At 32.5% G+C, this 15,589-nt stretch overlaps 1 protein-coding gene across 1 annotated transcript; it reads right to left on the bottom strand.

Moving 5' to 3' along the window:
- Positions 1–4,906: 4,906 nt before the first annotated feature.
- KLRK1 (killer cell lectin like receptor K1) lies at positions 4,907–15,030 on the bottom strand. Its single transcript, XM_072954359.1, has 8 exons — positions 14,922–15,030; positions 13,772–13,918; positions 12,145–12,243; positions 9,139–9,231; positions 8,875–8,910; positions 8,358–8,509; positions 7,777–7,880; positions 4,907–5,183 (listed from the first exon to the last, which is right to left on the bottom strand). Exons 2-8 carry the CDS (start codon positions 13,812–13,814, stop codon positions 5,066–5,068), a joined length of 645 nt encoding a protein of 214 aa, XP_072810460.1. The 5' UTR covers positions 13,815–13,918; positions 14,922–15,030; the 3' UTR covers positions 4,907–5,065.
- Between the last annotated feature and the right edge of the window lie 559 nt (positions 15,031–15,589).

The raw sequence follows: 15,589 nt of genomic DNA, 5'->3' as shown, positions 1-15,589 counted from the left end.
TCATAATATGTAACAGGACAAATATGATTAATAACATACTAGTTACATTGGATAATACAAAGAAAATAAAGAATGTGATGAAGCATTATTGAGATGGGAGTATTAAGTAAATCCTTCCATTACTGGGATAGTGGTATTAAATAAATCAAGTTTTCAGAAGTTCAGGTCTTCCAGTACTTTCAAAATAAATTTTGTTATTAGTTTCAAGCTTCTGTTTAGGTTTATAAAAAACACCAGTATTTCTTTGCCTCATAATGGTCAGTTAAGAGAGGAATGGATCATTAGGGTAAGAAGATAAAATCACCTGAAAAAATGAATTTTGAAGAAAAATTACATTTTTGATAAGATAGAAAACAATGGTTTTCAAGTGGAGATAGATAGGAGATGTTGAAACTTTGTTAGTCACAAAATGTACAGAGTGTGAAAATGGATAATCTTCACTGGAGGGGAGTAAACAGAATTTACTTCATTCAAAAACAAGGATGATTTTCCTGCCATTGGCCGGGCACTGAGCTTTCAGTGGGGGAGACACACAGTTGTACAAATCAAAGAGCTGTGTCTGCTTTCAAGGAACTTTCACACTAAAGGGGAAGACAGACATTAATTAAGTAATCACACTGATGAAGACATAATACAAATAAAATATGTTGTTAGAAGCGGGAGAAAGATAGTTACCGAATTATGACAAAGAATTTGATCTAGCTTGAGAAGTTAGGGAAGACCTTCCTGATACATTTATGGAGAAATGAATAATTTTGTCAACAAAAGAGGGAAAGGATCCAGGAGAAAAGAGTGCCTCCGAGAGAAAAACAAACAGCAGATAGAAGGAAGGTCAGGGTGGTTGGATGTCCGAGCTGGAATAGGAAAATGATCTAATACAATCTTAAATGGGGGAAAGAGAAACCGGAAAACACAGAGCTTTGAGAATTGTGAGAAAGATTTTGACTTCTTCAGGGTATTCTCAATCTTTAAACTCACCCAAGGTTTATGTCTATTATAAGGTAGACTTGAACAGGGAATTCAAATCCGTACACAATCACAAACAGGGTAGATAAAATTACCAGATGACATGGGGCCACAGACAAGAAGTATGAGCTACCTTAGGAGCACAGCCCCTCTGAAAGAAATACAGCAAAATAAAATTTCTGGTTCATACAAAAAATAATAGCACAGATTTAACAAAAATGAAAGTAGTCGTTCTAAGAAATCTTCATGGAGATAAAGGAAAATGTTGGTAACATACAGCAGAGACTCAGCAGGCAGTTTCTGCTTCCAGATAAAATGCAGTGAATAAAAAAAGTCAAAGCAAACAAACAAAAAAGGATTCTTTAAGAAGTTTTCAACATGCATGTTTAAGGCATCAGAGATTTACGGAAGGATCACGAACCCAGCTTAGATTCCAGAGCTGGGAGCCCAAGTCAGTGCCCTGCCACTTTGTTACTGTTTTTGTGGTTCAACGCTTAGCCAAGACAGAGAGCCCGTGGCTGGAGAAAGAGAAACGGAAAAGCCTTTAGTGGTCACATGGACTACAGTGACAATCCTGGAGATGTGAAGGTCTTCACACCACCACTTTTCCCAAAGCATGTCATAGTCAAAACGCTGACACCAAAGACGAAGAGAAAATACCAACAGTAGTCAGAGAGAGAGAGAGAGAAGCGAGACCCCAAGCAGTTAGCTTCCTAGAAATCATGGAAGGCAGACCTTGATGGTGTTTCAATTTGAAACGACAAACAAAAAGAACTACCCAAATAATAGGCCATATCCAGTAGGAAATATCTTTCAAGGAATAAGGTAAAATGAAAGCATTTAAGGAAAATCAAACTTCGGCAATTTGTTAACAGCAGCAGGTCTGACAGTAGTGGAGGTAATAAGAAATGATGCCTCATATGTGTCTACACATACCAGTCAGATATACTGATGTATTAGATGCAGCGTGGAAGAGAAAGAGAGTATTTAAGGATGGCTCTGGGGTTTTTTGTTTGTTTATTTTAGCTTTTTATTCTGACATAATGTCACATTTACAAAAAGCCTGGAAAAGTAGTACAAATTATTACCCTATATCCTTTATCCAGACTAACTAAATGTTAAAATATTATATTTGCCCTCTCTCTCTCACATCCTTCCCCATCCTTTCTCCTCGATATATGTCTTTATGTCTAAGAAATTTGGAAGGCTATTTGTCAACATTCTATTAAAAAGTAGAGCTACTTTTTTGAGGGGTGAAATATTTGTATTGTTAATAGGCAGGCTTGTATTCACCTTGAACTACTTTAAATGAATTTTGAATGCAATACTTTTGGACTTTGCTGTCAGGCAGACTTTGGACTATGAACGAAGAAAAGGGCTTATATGTAATTACAAATGCTCAGTGTGGAGTTTTCACTTTCTCCTCCATCTTATCAGAGGTCAAGACTAGTGCAACAGAGCCAAAACTTGACCTCTGTTCATCTTAGGTTTTTCAGGTGGGTTCATTCTAATAAAAAGATTAATAAGGAGAGAAAGTTTATTAACACGTGTTGTGCACATCACGTGGGAGAAACCTGAAAGGAAGTGGGGACTTTGAAGTCCAGGTTATACAGCATCTTCACAAAGAACAATACATTTGTAGAGAACTGACAGGGTGAAAAACAGTTCTAAGCTTCCCAGGGTAGCAAAGCGTGGGAAGGGAAATATATGGGAGGAAAGTAATGGAGTAAGTTTTCCAGATTCCTCTGCTGCTGTCGCTGGGCTGAAAAGGGTCCGTCTATGGTAAAGGAGAGTTTATATCTTGCCTTTAGGCAGAGAGAGGTGGTGTGATCTTTTCCTGTGTTTGCTGTTTCTGTGTTTTTTGTTTTAGGTGACAAAAGGAAACCACCTACAGGTTTTCCCCAAACAGGTTTATTGAGATATGATTGACATATAACAGTGTGTAAATTAAAGTGTATAATATGATGATTTATACACATATATTTATGAAATTAGCATACCACGATAAGGTTAGTGAACACATCCGTCACCTCACATAATCTCCACTTGTTTGTTGTCATGGTGAGAACATTTCAGATTTACTTTCTCAGCAGCTTTCAAATATACTGTCCAGTATTGTTAACTGCTACAGTCACTACGCTGTACAGTAAGTCTCCAGAATTTATTCACCTTGTAATTGGAAGTTTGCACCTTGTGACCAACATCTTCTCATCTCCCGTCCCCTTGGCCCTTGGCAACCATGATTGTATTCTCTGTTTCTATGAATTCGTCTTTTTCAGATTTCACATATAACAGAGATCATATACTTTTTGTCTGTGTCTGGCTTATTCCCCTTAGCATAATGCCCTCCAGGTTCATTCATGTTGTTGCAAATGGCAGAATTTATTTCCTTTTTTACAGCTGAATAATATTCCATGGTTTACATATAACATTTTCTTTATCTATTTATCTGCTGATGGTTGATGGACACTTAGGTTGTATCCATGTTTTGGTTTTGTGAATAATGATGCAATGGGCAGGGGGTGCAGATATATTTGAAACAATGGCTTCAAGCTGCTTCTTAATTATCTTTAGCTTAGAATAGCTTTTATGTCAAAGAGGCCTCTTTTGGGGTGACATATTCTGGTTTGTTTCACTAACGAAGGTCCTTATTACTATTTCCTGAAATGTAGGATTTATTTGTTTTTCCTTATATGAGATTGTAGCCTTTGAAGTTCCCAGTTTTAGACAGAGAACTTTTAGGTTAGGTGGCCTCTGGGCCAGGACTGTTTCCAGGACTCCGTGACAACCAGCAGAAGCTAAGGTTCCCCAAGTTTATTACAAACCTTCAGGATGAAAGCTAGTTTCTGTGGCTGCTTTTCTCTTAGGATTTTCATTTTCACTGAATTCTAAGATTCTACAGAGTTTTTACCATTGTTGGTTTAACAATGTTTTCTCTAAGCCATAATATTTTATAGAACAAAATTATAAAACTTTTTTTGTTACCTTCAGTGGACCTAGTATCTTCCCTTTAGTTCCAGAAACAGAAGCATAGCTCAGTTTAAATTGCTTTTATTCCCCAAAGCAAATGTACAGGATTTTTTTGTATATTTTTTACGACTTAAACATTTAATAATAAAATCTTCAAGCAAATGTAACAAAATGTTAAATTTTGTTCATTCTTCGGGGGTGGGTTGGTGCATACTACATATTTACACAATAATTTAAAATCTAATATAGACCAACACATTCCTTAGCCCTTGATTGACTATGTAAAAAAGAAATAATATTCTTCATGGCATTTGGTACTAATTTCCACCTACAGTGCTGTTCAAGCCACTTCTTCATGCCTTTCCCCAAAACACAGAAGGCAACTGCACTTAAAATAAAATCCAAAATTATTAATAGAGTGGACAAAGCCGCGCATCATTTAGCCTCTGCTTCTCTCTCCACCATTTCTTATCCTCCTCATCTTCTCCATCATTCTGTTTCCCCCAAACCTGCTTTCTTTAGAGTCACAGACTCTTCCAACTTCTCCACATTTGCAAATATTATTTCCTTTGCCAAGAATTCTGTTACCCTAATGTTGTGCTCAGACAACTTTTAGTCATTCTACACGTTTCAACTTAGATGCCTTTTTTTCTTCCTAGAAGCCTTATAGGTCCTCTACAAATTTGACTTTTTGTTTTCTGTGCTTTGCAGTAGTCAGGGCCATAGTCTTATTACACAGAGTAATTCCATTTCTGCTGAACATGTCATGTGCGATATTAAATTAGTAGTGGCGTTTTGAGATGTTGAGGGTGTCTTTGTTGATCTTTCAGCTTTTACTTTGAAAATTCTCAAATACATCAAATTTAATGAACCATCATATACCCTTCTCCAAGCTTTAATTTTATATAATTTTCAAAAGTTTCAAGTTTGAAAAAAACCTAAAAGCCTTGTTAGTTTAATAGTTGTGCATATTTAATAAAATTACAATTTAAAACTTAATTCAACAATAATTTATTAAATGTATATGAAAATTAACATAACTATTGGAGGCATTTTCTTCCAAGTTTTCTTCGAGGAGAACACTCAGAGAATTTCTTTTGATTCTTTATATTTTATAAATTATAAGCTTTTATACACTCCTCTGCATGCAGATGTATGTGTTTGGAGTTAAGCAATTTTCTGTATAACCTTTAAAATTTGAGCCATAGACTGCGCATGTTCCGTTCTGCATCTTAATCATTGTTAGCCTAGATTGGAGAGAAGGACAGATTATATTCACAACTTTACTAATGCATACATATAAAAATGAAACAATATTTAAATAGAGGTACTGAAGTAATACCATTTCAGGAGATTCTAAGACCATGCCTGCCCTTTCTTAATTCATAGGTATGCAAAATATAGCCAAGTCAGATAATAAAAGTAAAAAATGCATTCTATTATAAATTATGTGTTGCTATTTTTTTATAGATTGGAAATTTGTTGATTTAGAAAGTCTGGAATCTCTTCATATATGAAGTCAAAGAAGAAATGAAAAAGAACATCAAAAGCGTCTTGAGACAAATGAAAATAAAAATAGAACATACAAAAATTTATAGCATGCAGCAGCAGTTTTAAGAGGGAGGTTTATAGCAATAAATACATATATTAAGAGGAAAGTTCTAAAATAAACAAATATATATACAAGAGAGTTAATAATATATATCTAATATTATCTATATTATATCTATATTATCTAATAATACATCTAATATACAGCATGGTGACTATAGTTAACAATATATGTACCTGAAAGTTGCTAAGAGAGTAAATCCTAAACATTCTCAAGAAAAAAATCTGTAGTCATGTGAGGTGATGGTTGTGTTAAATAACCTTTTTTGTGGTAATCATTACATAATATATATGTATATCAAATCATCCATTATACACCTTAAATGTACACAATGTTATATGTCAGTCACATCTTGATAAAGCTGGAAAAAATAGTACAAAGTGTGGGAAGAGAGAAATGAGAGAATACTTTTACAGGAATCCTATACTATACATGAGTGACATAATAGCAATTGATCAGTTAAAGATATATGTAATAAACTTCAGAGCAAACTTTGAAATGAAACAAATAGTAATACCTAGCAAGCCAAGAAAATAGATAACATTTTACAATAAATTAAAATATTCTTAAAAGTCCAAAAAAGGAAAATAAGAATTAATAGCAAATTAGACAAATAAAAAATAAATAGCAAGGAAATACACTTAAACTTAACCATATAATCACACTAAATGTAAATGTTTGAAACTTCCAATTTAAAAGTGCAGAGATTGTCAGATTATGAAAAATCAGTCCAGCTATATTCTGTCTACAATACATATAAAGATATAGTATAAAGATACACATAGGTTAAAAATAAGAGAATGCAAAATTATTGCCATATTAACACTAATCAACTGGAGTAGTAATATATATATTAACAAAGTAAGATTTCATAGCACAAAATATCATTAGGGAGACAGAACTCATTGCCTAATGACAGAGCCATAAATTCATCAATCCTAAATATTTATGCACCTAATAATAGAACTTCAAGATACATTAGGCAAAAACTATTCGAACTGGAAGCAGAATACATAAATCCATAATTATAATCTAAGATTTCAATAACTCTCTCAATAATGGATAAAACAGAAAATCAGAAGGGAGATATATGACTTAAGCAACACTCTCAACCAACTTGACTTAATTGAAATTAAAGAACACTCTACCTCAAAATGATGTAATACACATTCTGTTCAAGTGCACATAGAATATTTCCAAAGATAGACCAAGTCTTGTCCGTAAAACTTATCTCAATAAATTTAAAAGGAGCCAATTCATAATAAATATGTTTTGTGATCAAAATGGAATGAAATTAGAATTAGTAACAGAAAGATCTCTGGAAAATCCCCAAATGTTAGAAACTAAATAACACAGTTCTGAATAATTGATAGTTCAAACTAATGCAAAAGGGAATTTAGAAACTATTTTGAACTAAATTAAAATGAAAACACAGTATCTCAAAATACATGGGGATGTTGCCAAATCACTTCAAATATTAATAGCATGGATGCTTCTGTTAGAAAAAAGGAAAGGTCTCAAATCACTATGTCAGCTTTCACCAGAAGAGACTAGGAAAAGAAAAGTCCACCCTGAGTAAGGAGATAGCAAATAAAAATAAAAATGAAATCAATAAATAGAAAATTTTAAATAAATGGTAAATAGGCACAAAAAAAGATGTCCAGTATCATTAGCCACTAGAAAAACACAAGTTAAAACCACAAGGAGATACCACTACACACCTATGATAATGACTAATATTTAAGAGACTGACTATAACAAGTGTTGACTAGGATGTAGAGCCACTGGAACTCTCCCACACTGCTAATAGGAATGTAAAACTGCACAACCTCTTTGGATAACAATTTGAGAGTTTCTTAAAAAGCTAAACATACATCTGTCATATGGTTCAACCATTCCACTCCTAGATATTTATGTAGGAGAAGGAGAGCCTGTGTTCCTACAAAGACTTCCATATAAGTGCTCATTGCAAGTAGCTTTATTTGTAATAACAGTCAACAACTGGGAACTATCCAAACATCCATCAACATAATGTTACTCATTATTATTGATATTGGCTGCTCCGCTCCACTAGTTCCTAAATTTAGGCCCTAAGAGGTTTTTTGTTGAATCTATTAGAATATGGGGACGTCCTGGCATTGTGTGAAGGAAAATGTGATAGTTGAGTGATCATAGGGGCAACTGAGGGACAAATCCACAAACAGAGACCTCCTGGCACAGAAACTTACTGATTAGCTGAGAGAATGGAACCATCTTCCCACTGCCAGGAACCATTCGCTGGAATTTGTACTAGTCCCAACCAATGATACGACTTCACCAATTTAAAGAAGTCCTGTTTGAAACCACAAATAAAATCAATGTTTACTTTGCAGCAACATGGATGGACCTAGAAATTCTCATTCTAAGTTAGAAAGAGAAAGACAAATAACTTGTGATATGACTTACTTGTGGCATCTAAAAAATGACACAAATGAACTTATCTATAGAACAGAAACAAACTCATCAATGGAAAACAAATTTATGGTTACCAAAGGAGAAATGGGTGGGGGAGGGATACATTGGGAGTTTAGAATTAGCAGATAAAAACTACTATGTATAAAACAGATAAACAAAAAGGTCCTACATTATAGCACAGGGAACTGTATTAATGTCTTGTAATAAACCATAACATAAAAGAATATGAAAAATAATATATGTATAACTGAATCACCCTTCTGTACACCAGGAACTAACACACTGTAAATCAACTACACTTCAATAAAAAAAATTTTTAATCTTTTTTTAAATTAAAAAAAATCAAATACTCAACCTGATCCTCTCTGCTATATATCATCAAGAGACTGGAATTCTGATTCATACAAGAAGCTTGGCTCTGGTACCAGCTTTTGCTCTCATTAGAAAACTGGTAGCAGTTGTTTCTGTAACATATCCAGTTTTTTGGACATGGACCACAGTAACTTCCTAGAAAGACAGACTATATCATTAATCCTGCATGTCTCAACATTATAGAAGATTTCATCTAGACAGTTAAATATCTTGTTTATTCCAACCCCAAAATTCCAGATAACTAACTCATGACCATTCCCAATGACATATCTCTACACATTTATATATAAGTATATATATAGAGAGAGAGATGCCAAAACTGTGTCCTTTGCTTTTTACAAGTACTTCCTCTTTATAAATAAGTCAATAAATCTACAGCGAATTATGGATAACAACTAATCACCTTCAGTCTTTTGTTAATGCCGTTGTATACATGCCTGTACCCAGCATGTACCGATGCAGTAGTTTGTGCTTCAAAATATTAGAAAATTTTCACTTACCTGTCAGAGAATCCGGAGTTCCTTGGTTGAATAATGCTGTTAAAATAATCATAGTTATTTACAGGGTTTGTGCTGTTCGTAAGTGGTAAGTCCACGCAAAAGTGGGCTGACAAATTTTTAAACTAATAGCAAAAATGGAAGCTCAATGAAAAATAAATTCAACATTGCTAGCTTATATTTCTGCGCTTCTGAATACTAATCAAAGTAACGCATTACGATTGTTAGATGAACAATGCTGCTACTTACTTCTCTGTTACCACTTACAATTTATGATCATGGCACTGCCTAGCATTACTGTTATAAGGAAACGGATGGCCATGGCTACAGCAACGGATCTGGCAAAGGAAGATGGAGATGCTGTCAAAGAAAAAAAAAAAAAGGAATGAGAAAGATGAAGAAAAAAGATAAAGGGTTCTGGTAGCTTCATGTTTAATACAAACGCTAGAAGTGTTTGTTTATGGGAGGGAAGCATGATATTCGTGCTTCTCCTTAATTATTTTTCTCAGAAAAGGTAAAAAAAGTACTTTGTAAGTTATTAAAAAATAAGAGTATAAAAATGTAATATCCCTTTCTACTCCTCTCTTTGAGTTCCCTAGTCCTCCCTTAGAATAAATCACAGTTCTCATTTTTAAAACTTAAAATTTTCCATGAAGATACAATAAGAAATATGGACAGTTCCCTCCAACTCCCTTTTTAAAACACATATTTAAGAAACAAACAAAATATTCGGTAATATTTCCACATAAGAAAATATGCTAGTGATTATTCCATATCATGTCTTACAAAATTATCAAATTTTTATAAATAGCTGTTTACACTGTGTTTCATTGGTAAATAGGCAAAAACTAATTCTTGGCAGATTTTTAATTTTTACAATACATATTTAAATTGTTTCTTAATTTTTGTTATTAAGTACAATGTTATGACTAACATTTCATACACGGTTGTGCATAATTTTTAATACCTCCCTAGAAGAAATTCCCAAAAAGGCAGTTGCTGGGCCAACTGGCATTTGCATTTTAAATTTTTGAAATGATTGAAAGTTCTAGTCCAAAGAAGCTCTACCAATTTATATAGTACCAAAAATAAATTTAAAAGCCTGTTTTCTCACAACTTCATCCACACTACTTATTACTCACATTTTTAAATGTGTAAATCTGATAAGAAGTATTATTTTAAAAAATTTAACTTTTTTTTCCTGTTATGAATAAGATTAAACATCTTTTATTGTGGTTAAATACTGTTTTTATTTTACTTCTCTGAGACTCCTGTTTATATTAAATAGCTGATTTGTTTCTTACTTTTCAGGTTAAGAATATTAGTTCATTTCTTGCCATATGTTTTGCAAATACATGTCTCAGGTACTATTTCTGTTTTAATTTTATTTATGGTAATTTTGGGGTGCTAAAATGGATAATGGTTGACTTGATCAAACTTTCCTTTATGGCATATGGTTCTTATGGCTTATGGCTTGTGATCTGAATAAAAATGCCTTCATTATTCTGAGTTTATAAAATTAAGTTATGCCCATTCTCTTTCATAATATTATATGAGTTCCTTCTTTCTTTGGTTTATTTGGTGTGTGTGTTTGTGTGTGTAATAAATGATGTAGGAACTTAAATTTATAAAAAAATTCTTCCCAAGTGGGCACTGAATTTTTCTGACATATTTGCTGAATAAATCAGTGTGTTCTCATTGATATGAAATCCTACCTTTAGCAAATAATACATTATAATTTATATTTACATTTATTCCTATATTATTTAATTCATCCCTCCATGTAAACTAGATGTAAAATTTTCTTAGTTTTATAATGCGCTGGAGTCTTTGATAGTGCCCACAATATTGTCTTACATTTCTTTTTCAGACTATTTTCCCCATCATTACATTTCATATGTGCCTAAAGAACTTTAAACTCAGCTCTCCAGGAACCTGTCACTTAAAAAATATGGTACATTGGTTTTTCAATAGAATCACAGTAAAGGTATATGTAGAGAGATAATTTACATCTTGAAAATGTTTGTTTTCAACCTTGAATAATTTCTATTTCCATTATGCATGTCTTACTTTACGTTCATCAGTACCACTTTAAGTTAATAAATTTATTTCTAGAGTTTTCAATTGAAAAGTTTATTTTTTCTGATATTTGGTTTTATAAATACGGCATTTTTCCTTTGTCACGTTTTCCTTGTTTTTGTATTTAGTATGACAGTTGATTTTTATATCTGATTTCAATCAAGTCCACATTATTAGGTTTCCTTATTGTTCATCGTATTTTGGAGTGAGGCTTTTGAAGGTTTTTAAAAATATTTTAAATCCCACATTTTTTCAAATAATATCAATTTTGCCTTTTAATTCTAATTTCATATCATTTACTTTTTTCCTTTTCTTGGTTATTCATGTTGGTTAACAGCAGCGGAACAGTCAATATGACTCAACAGTAACAACAGTAAAAGTTCCTGTCCTTTTCTAAATACAATGAAAATGCTGCTAGCATTTACCAATAAACATAATGACAGCTTTTGAATATATATATATATATATATATATATATATATCTCAAAGGCAGTATTTATATTTTAGAGGTTTTTAAAATTAAGCTCTTTTTAATTAGGAATTCATACTGATTTTTACCTGACACCTTTTCAACACTATGCATGTGATCATAAAATCTTTCCCCTTTGATTATTACCCATAGCACATTTTCATTCCCGTAATTAATCATTGTAAAGTGATGCTATTTAATAATTTGTTTTTAACATTTAATCAAAGTTTATAGGTGGGAGAAGCCTGTTGTTTTTCCTTCTGTGTAAACTATTTCAGGCTTTATTGTTCATGATATTCAGGCTTGATAAAGGACAGAGAACGCATCTTATTCGCCACTCAGAAACATCTCTGTGAATAGCAATCAAGACATCTCTTTCAGACTGTTTAAGAACATAGCTGAAGGGCATTTTGTGTTTCTTTTTGCTTCTGTTTTCCATTTCTATTTACTCCTCCCTGAGGTTAGTTGCTGAGCAATCCCTTAGAAACTGCGTGTCTCAACTGTCATTGTCATGATCATTTCATCATTTTTAGGGCATGAAAAGATCCTAATCTCAACAGTTTCTGCTAAATTTTATTATATCTTCCAAGAGCATATCAGAGTTAACCTCAACACTGCTCTCCTCATGAAGGTAAAGGAAACTGCGTGCTTATCACCAAGTCGATCACAGTTTCTAAGATTCACCTCGGCATACTGAGAGGAGACAAGCAGAATACTGGACTCACGGTTTTCTCCACGTTTGCTTGTGCATCTTCCCTTTTTCCGCCTGGCAAAAGCACCATGCTTCACCAGTTCAAAGTCATAATTATCAGATTTACTCATCTCTGGAGAAAAACAGTTCAGGCCAATATGTCATGGTCTTTCTGCCACTTGGGTCATTAATGTTTAAAATTTAAGTAGCCATTTCCATTCGTAGCCTTTTTAAAGTATAACATCAAATTATTTTTCTATTACTTTGTTATTTTGACTTTCATACTCTGTAGTACAAATAAAATTATATTTATTCTATGGCAAAATAGCTTTAGCAAGATCCTATGTACGATTAAAATGAGTCAATTCTTAATGTGCAATGAAATATAATGTGCAATGAAATAAAGACACTGTATCATGAGAAACTCCCAGGGGTCTAGGGAGTTAGACACATGTTTAATTCATAGAGCCATGTTTACTAAGTTAGTAACTTCACAAAATGAAAGAAGAAGAAAGAAAAGAAAGAAAGGAAAAAAGGAAGAAAGAAAGGAAGAAAGAAAGGAGAAAGAAAGAAAGAAAGAAAGAAAGAAAGAAAGAAAGAAAGAAAGAAAGAAAGAAAGAAGGAAAGAAAGAAGGAAAGAAAGAAAGAAAAAAGAAAGAAAAAAGAAAGGAAGGAAGATGGGGAGTGAAGGGGAGGGAGGATGGAAGACAGAGTATTAACTCAACCTGGTATGGCTATTTTAAAAACTGAAAGATAATAATATGCATATAGTGTTAATAATGTCAACCACATAGTTAACAGTAAATACCACTGTGTCTAACTTTCTTTAGAGTGAAGTATTTATAAAGAATAAAACAGTAAGCTCTTAAATTTTAGGATAAAGGCAAGTAAAGAATCTTGCCTCTGAACAAACAAGTGAAAAATCATTTTTTCTCTTTTTGAAATAGTAATCATTACTGAATATGTAAGAGCTTCTTATAAATAAAAAGCTAATACGAATTATACCTTTTATACCTAAAATTAAGCCAAAACATTGTTTTAGTTTGTACATACAGTATGTAATTTACTTTAAATTTCATCATCAAATGTGTGAAAAGGGTAGGTATTATTCTGTGGGTGAAGTAACTGAATCTTAGAGATGGCCAAAGTCATATTGCTTATGTAATATAATGCTACCAGCTGAGTAATATATAATATTTTAGTTTAAGAAGCACTGTCAAATATATGTCACTTGATTTGAATGTCACAGAAATCCACTAAGGTAACTGTGGCATGTTTTACATCTCTATTTAATAGAAAAGGAAACTTAAGTCCAGAGAGGCTCAAAGCTAGAGACTGGTAAAGTTTGATTAAAATTCAATTCTAGCTCCAAATCTTAATGCTGCTATTATTCTAGGCTGCCTCAAGCTGTGAGATACATGACTTTGGGTGTTTAATGGAATGAACAGGGAGGAAACTTTTCAAATTTTTGACGACTTGATACAGTATTATTAAATTTAACTTGTTAAAATATAACATGAATATACTATGAATTAACATAAAACAGACATAAGTGAATCAGAGTAAGCTGCTTTACTATAACTTATATGCTTGTCTCAAATTCTTAAGTATCTTGAAATTATGCAAACAGGCGAAACTACATTCACGCGGCAAAGACCTACCGATGCTGTGATGAGCCCAGCGATCTCGGATAGACTCCATCATATATTATGACTGCTCATCCACCCCAGAGATGAATCCAAAGTCTTCATTTTTTAGAAAGAATTTCTGAATAAAATAAAACTGGGATTTTTTTTCTGTTTCCTCTTCTGTGGTGAATTGATAAATTTATATTAGAAATGTGAGAATCCAGAAAATTTTCACTCATGCATATATAAAAAAGGAAAGAATAGAAATGATAATTCATATAGTTAAAAATTAACTTTTAAATTTTCTCTTGCTGTAAAATAGTGAACAATTATTTCAAAATGTTAAAAAATTAGCTGTTTTTAATTTACCTACTTTAAGATAATTAATCAAAAATGTTTTCCATCATTCATATTGAATATTAACATATATGGGTTTTTTTAAGTCTTATTTTATTTGGTGTTAATTGCTTTCTTTGCAAGGTAAATCTGAGTAAGATATATGAAATCTTGTTGAATGGTTCTTCCTAGTATGTTTTCATTCAAGTTCTGTCCATATCATTGTCATAATTTACTATAAGTTATCATCACCATCATAATTAACAAAATTAATCCCACATTTGCTTATATAGTAACATCTTAATGTTGTCAAGCAAAGCTCCCAGGAAAAGAATCTATTTAATAAATATGCACAGTGCATAGATTTTTTAAAAAAGTTAAAGCTGTTTTATATTTGATCATGATCGTTGGAAACAATGAAAATAACTTGTTTTATTTTGCAAGTAAAATTGTGTGTTACAGAACGTAAGCTTTCGCACAAGAGTAGAAAACTCATTAAGTGTGGGAATTTAAATTGAAATTCAGTTCTCGAATCCTCAATGTAAAGATTCGTTCTTCTAGTTTTGTTTAGAGACAAGGTTCCATCCTACAGCAACATCCTAATTTTTGATTCTTCAACAAATACATCTTATTTACCTACCATTGAGTAAAGTGAAAAAGAGTACACTTTAGAAGTAATAAACATTCTTTGCCTGCAATGTGAATTCAAACACTTAAACAATTCGAATCACTTTACTGTGTAAATATTTTTAGACACTTTCCTGAGGTTAAAAACCTCAAGAGTTTATTTCTTGAATAATAGTGGTTAGAAACACATACATACACGCCAACACACACAGACACACACCTGATTGGAAAAGGATGGTCCTGATTCTTGTGGATAAGAGCCTCCTGGATAATTAGACATGTCCTGAGTTCCCAGTTTAGAAATGAACGAGAGATACCTAACCAGTTTGGATCCCTGAGAAAGGTACAACAAATGTCGTTCTTATCTCATCTTTCTGTTGAAAAAGCACAAACCACAGTGCTTCCGCCTTCTCACTACACAGAAAATTTCCCTTTTTATGACTTAAAAATGGTGAATTCAGTGATCGGAAATCTCCAAAGTTTTAAGGAACAAATGGTGGAATGATATAACCGCTTTCTAAATTTTTTTCACAAGTGAAAATTTTGTTATAAAATATGGTTGTAAGTACTGTGTGAAAAAAGACAGAAAAAAATTTAAAAACTTCTTGGTCATCCTATGCATAGGCTTTTGTAAGCTTGAGTGGAGTTAAGTATGCTTTGTCATAAAAGTTGAAACCACAGAGAGAGAGTTTTCATATATATATACTCCGACATACATGTATGTGCACACATAAATACATATATGCATATATGTGTACATACATGACATTTTAATAATGAAAATATAAAGTGTATACAAAACTAAAATTCCATGATAAATCATCATATGCCTACTTTAATTCATTATTAGTTTATGGCCAATAAGATTGTGTCTATGGTGTATACAGG

The sequence above is a fragment of the Vicugna pacos genome, chromosome 34, assembly GCF_048564905.1.
Source record: "Vicugna pacos chromosome 34, VicPac4, whole genome shotgun sequence".
Classification (NCBI taxonomy): domain Eukaryota; kingdom Metazoa; phylum Chordata; class Mammalia; order Artiodactyla; family Camelidae; genus Vicugna; species Vicugna pacos.
The sequence above is the reverse complement of the archived record's forward strand: the minus strand, read 5'-3'. Positions and strand labels throughout refer to the sequence as shown.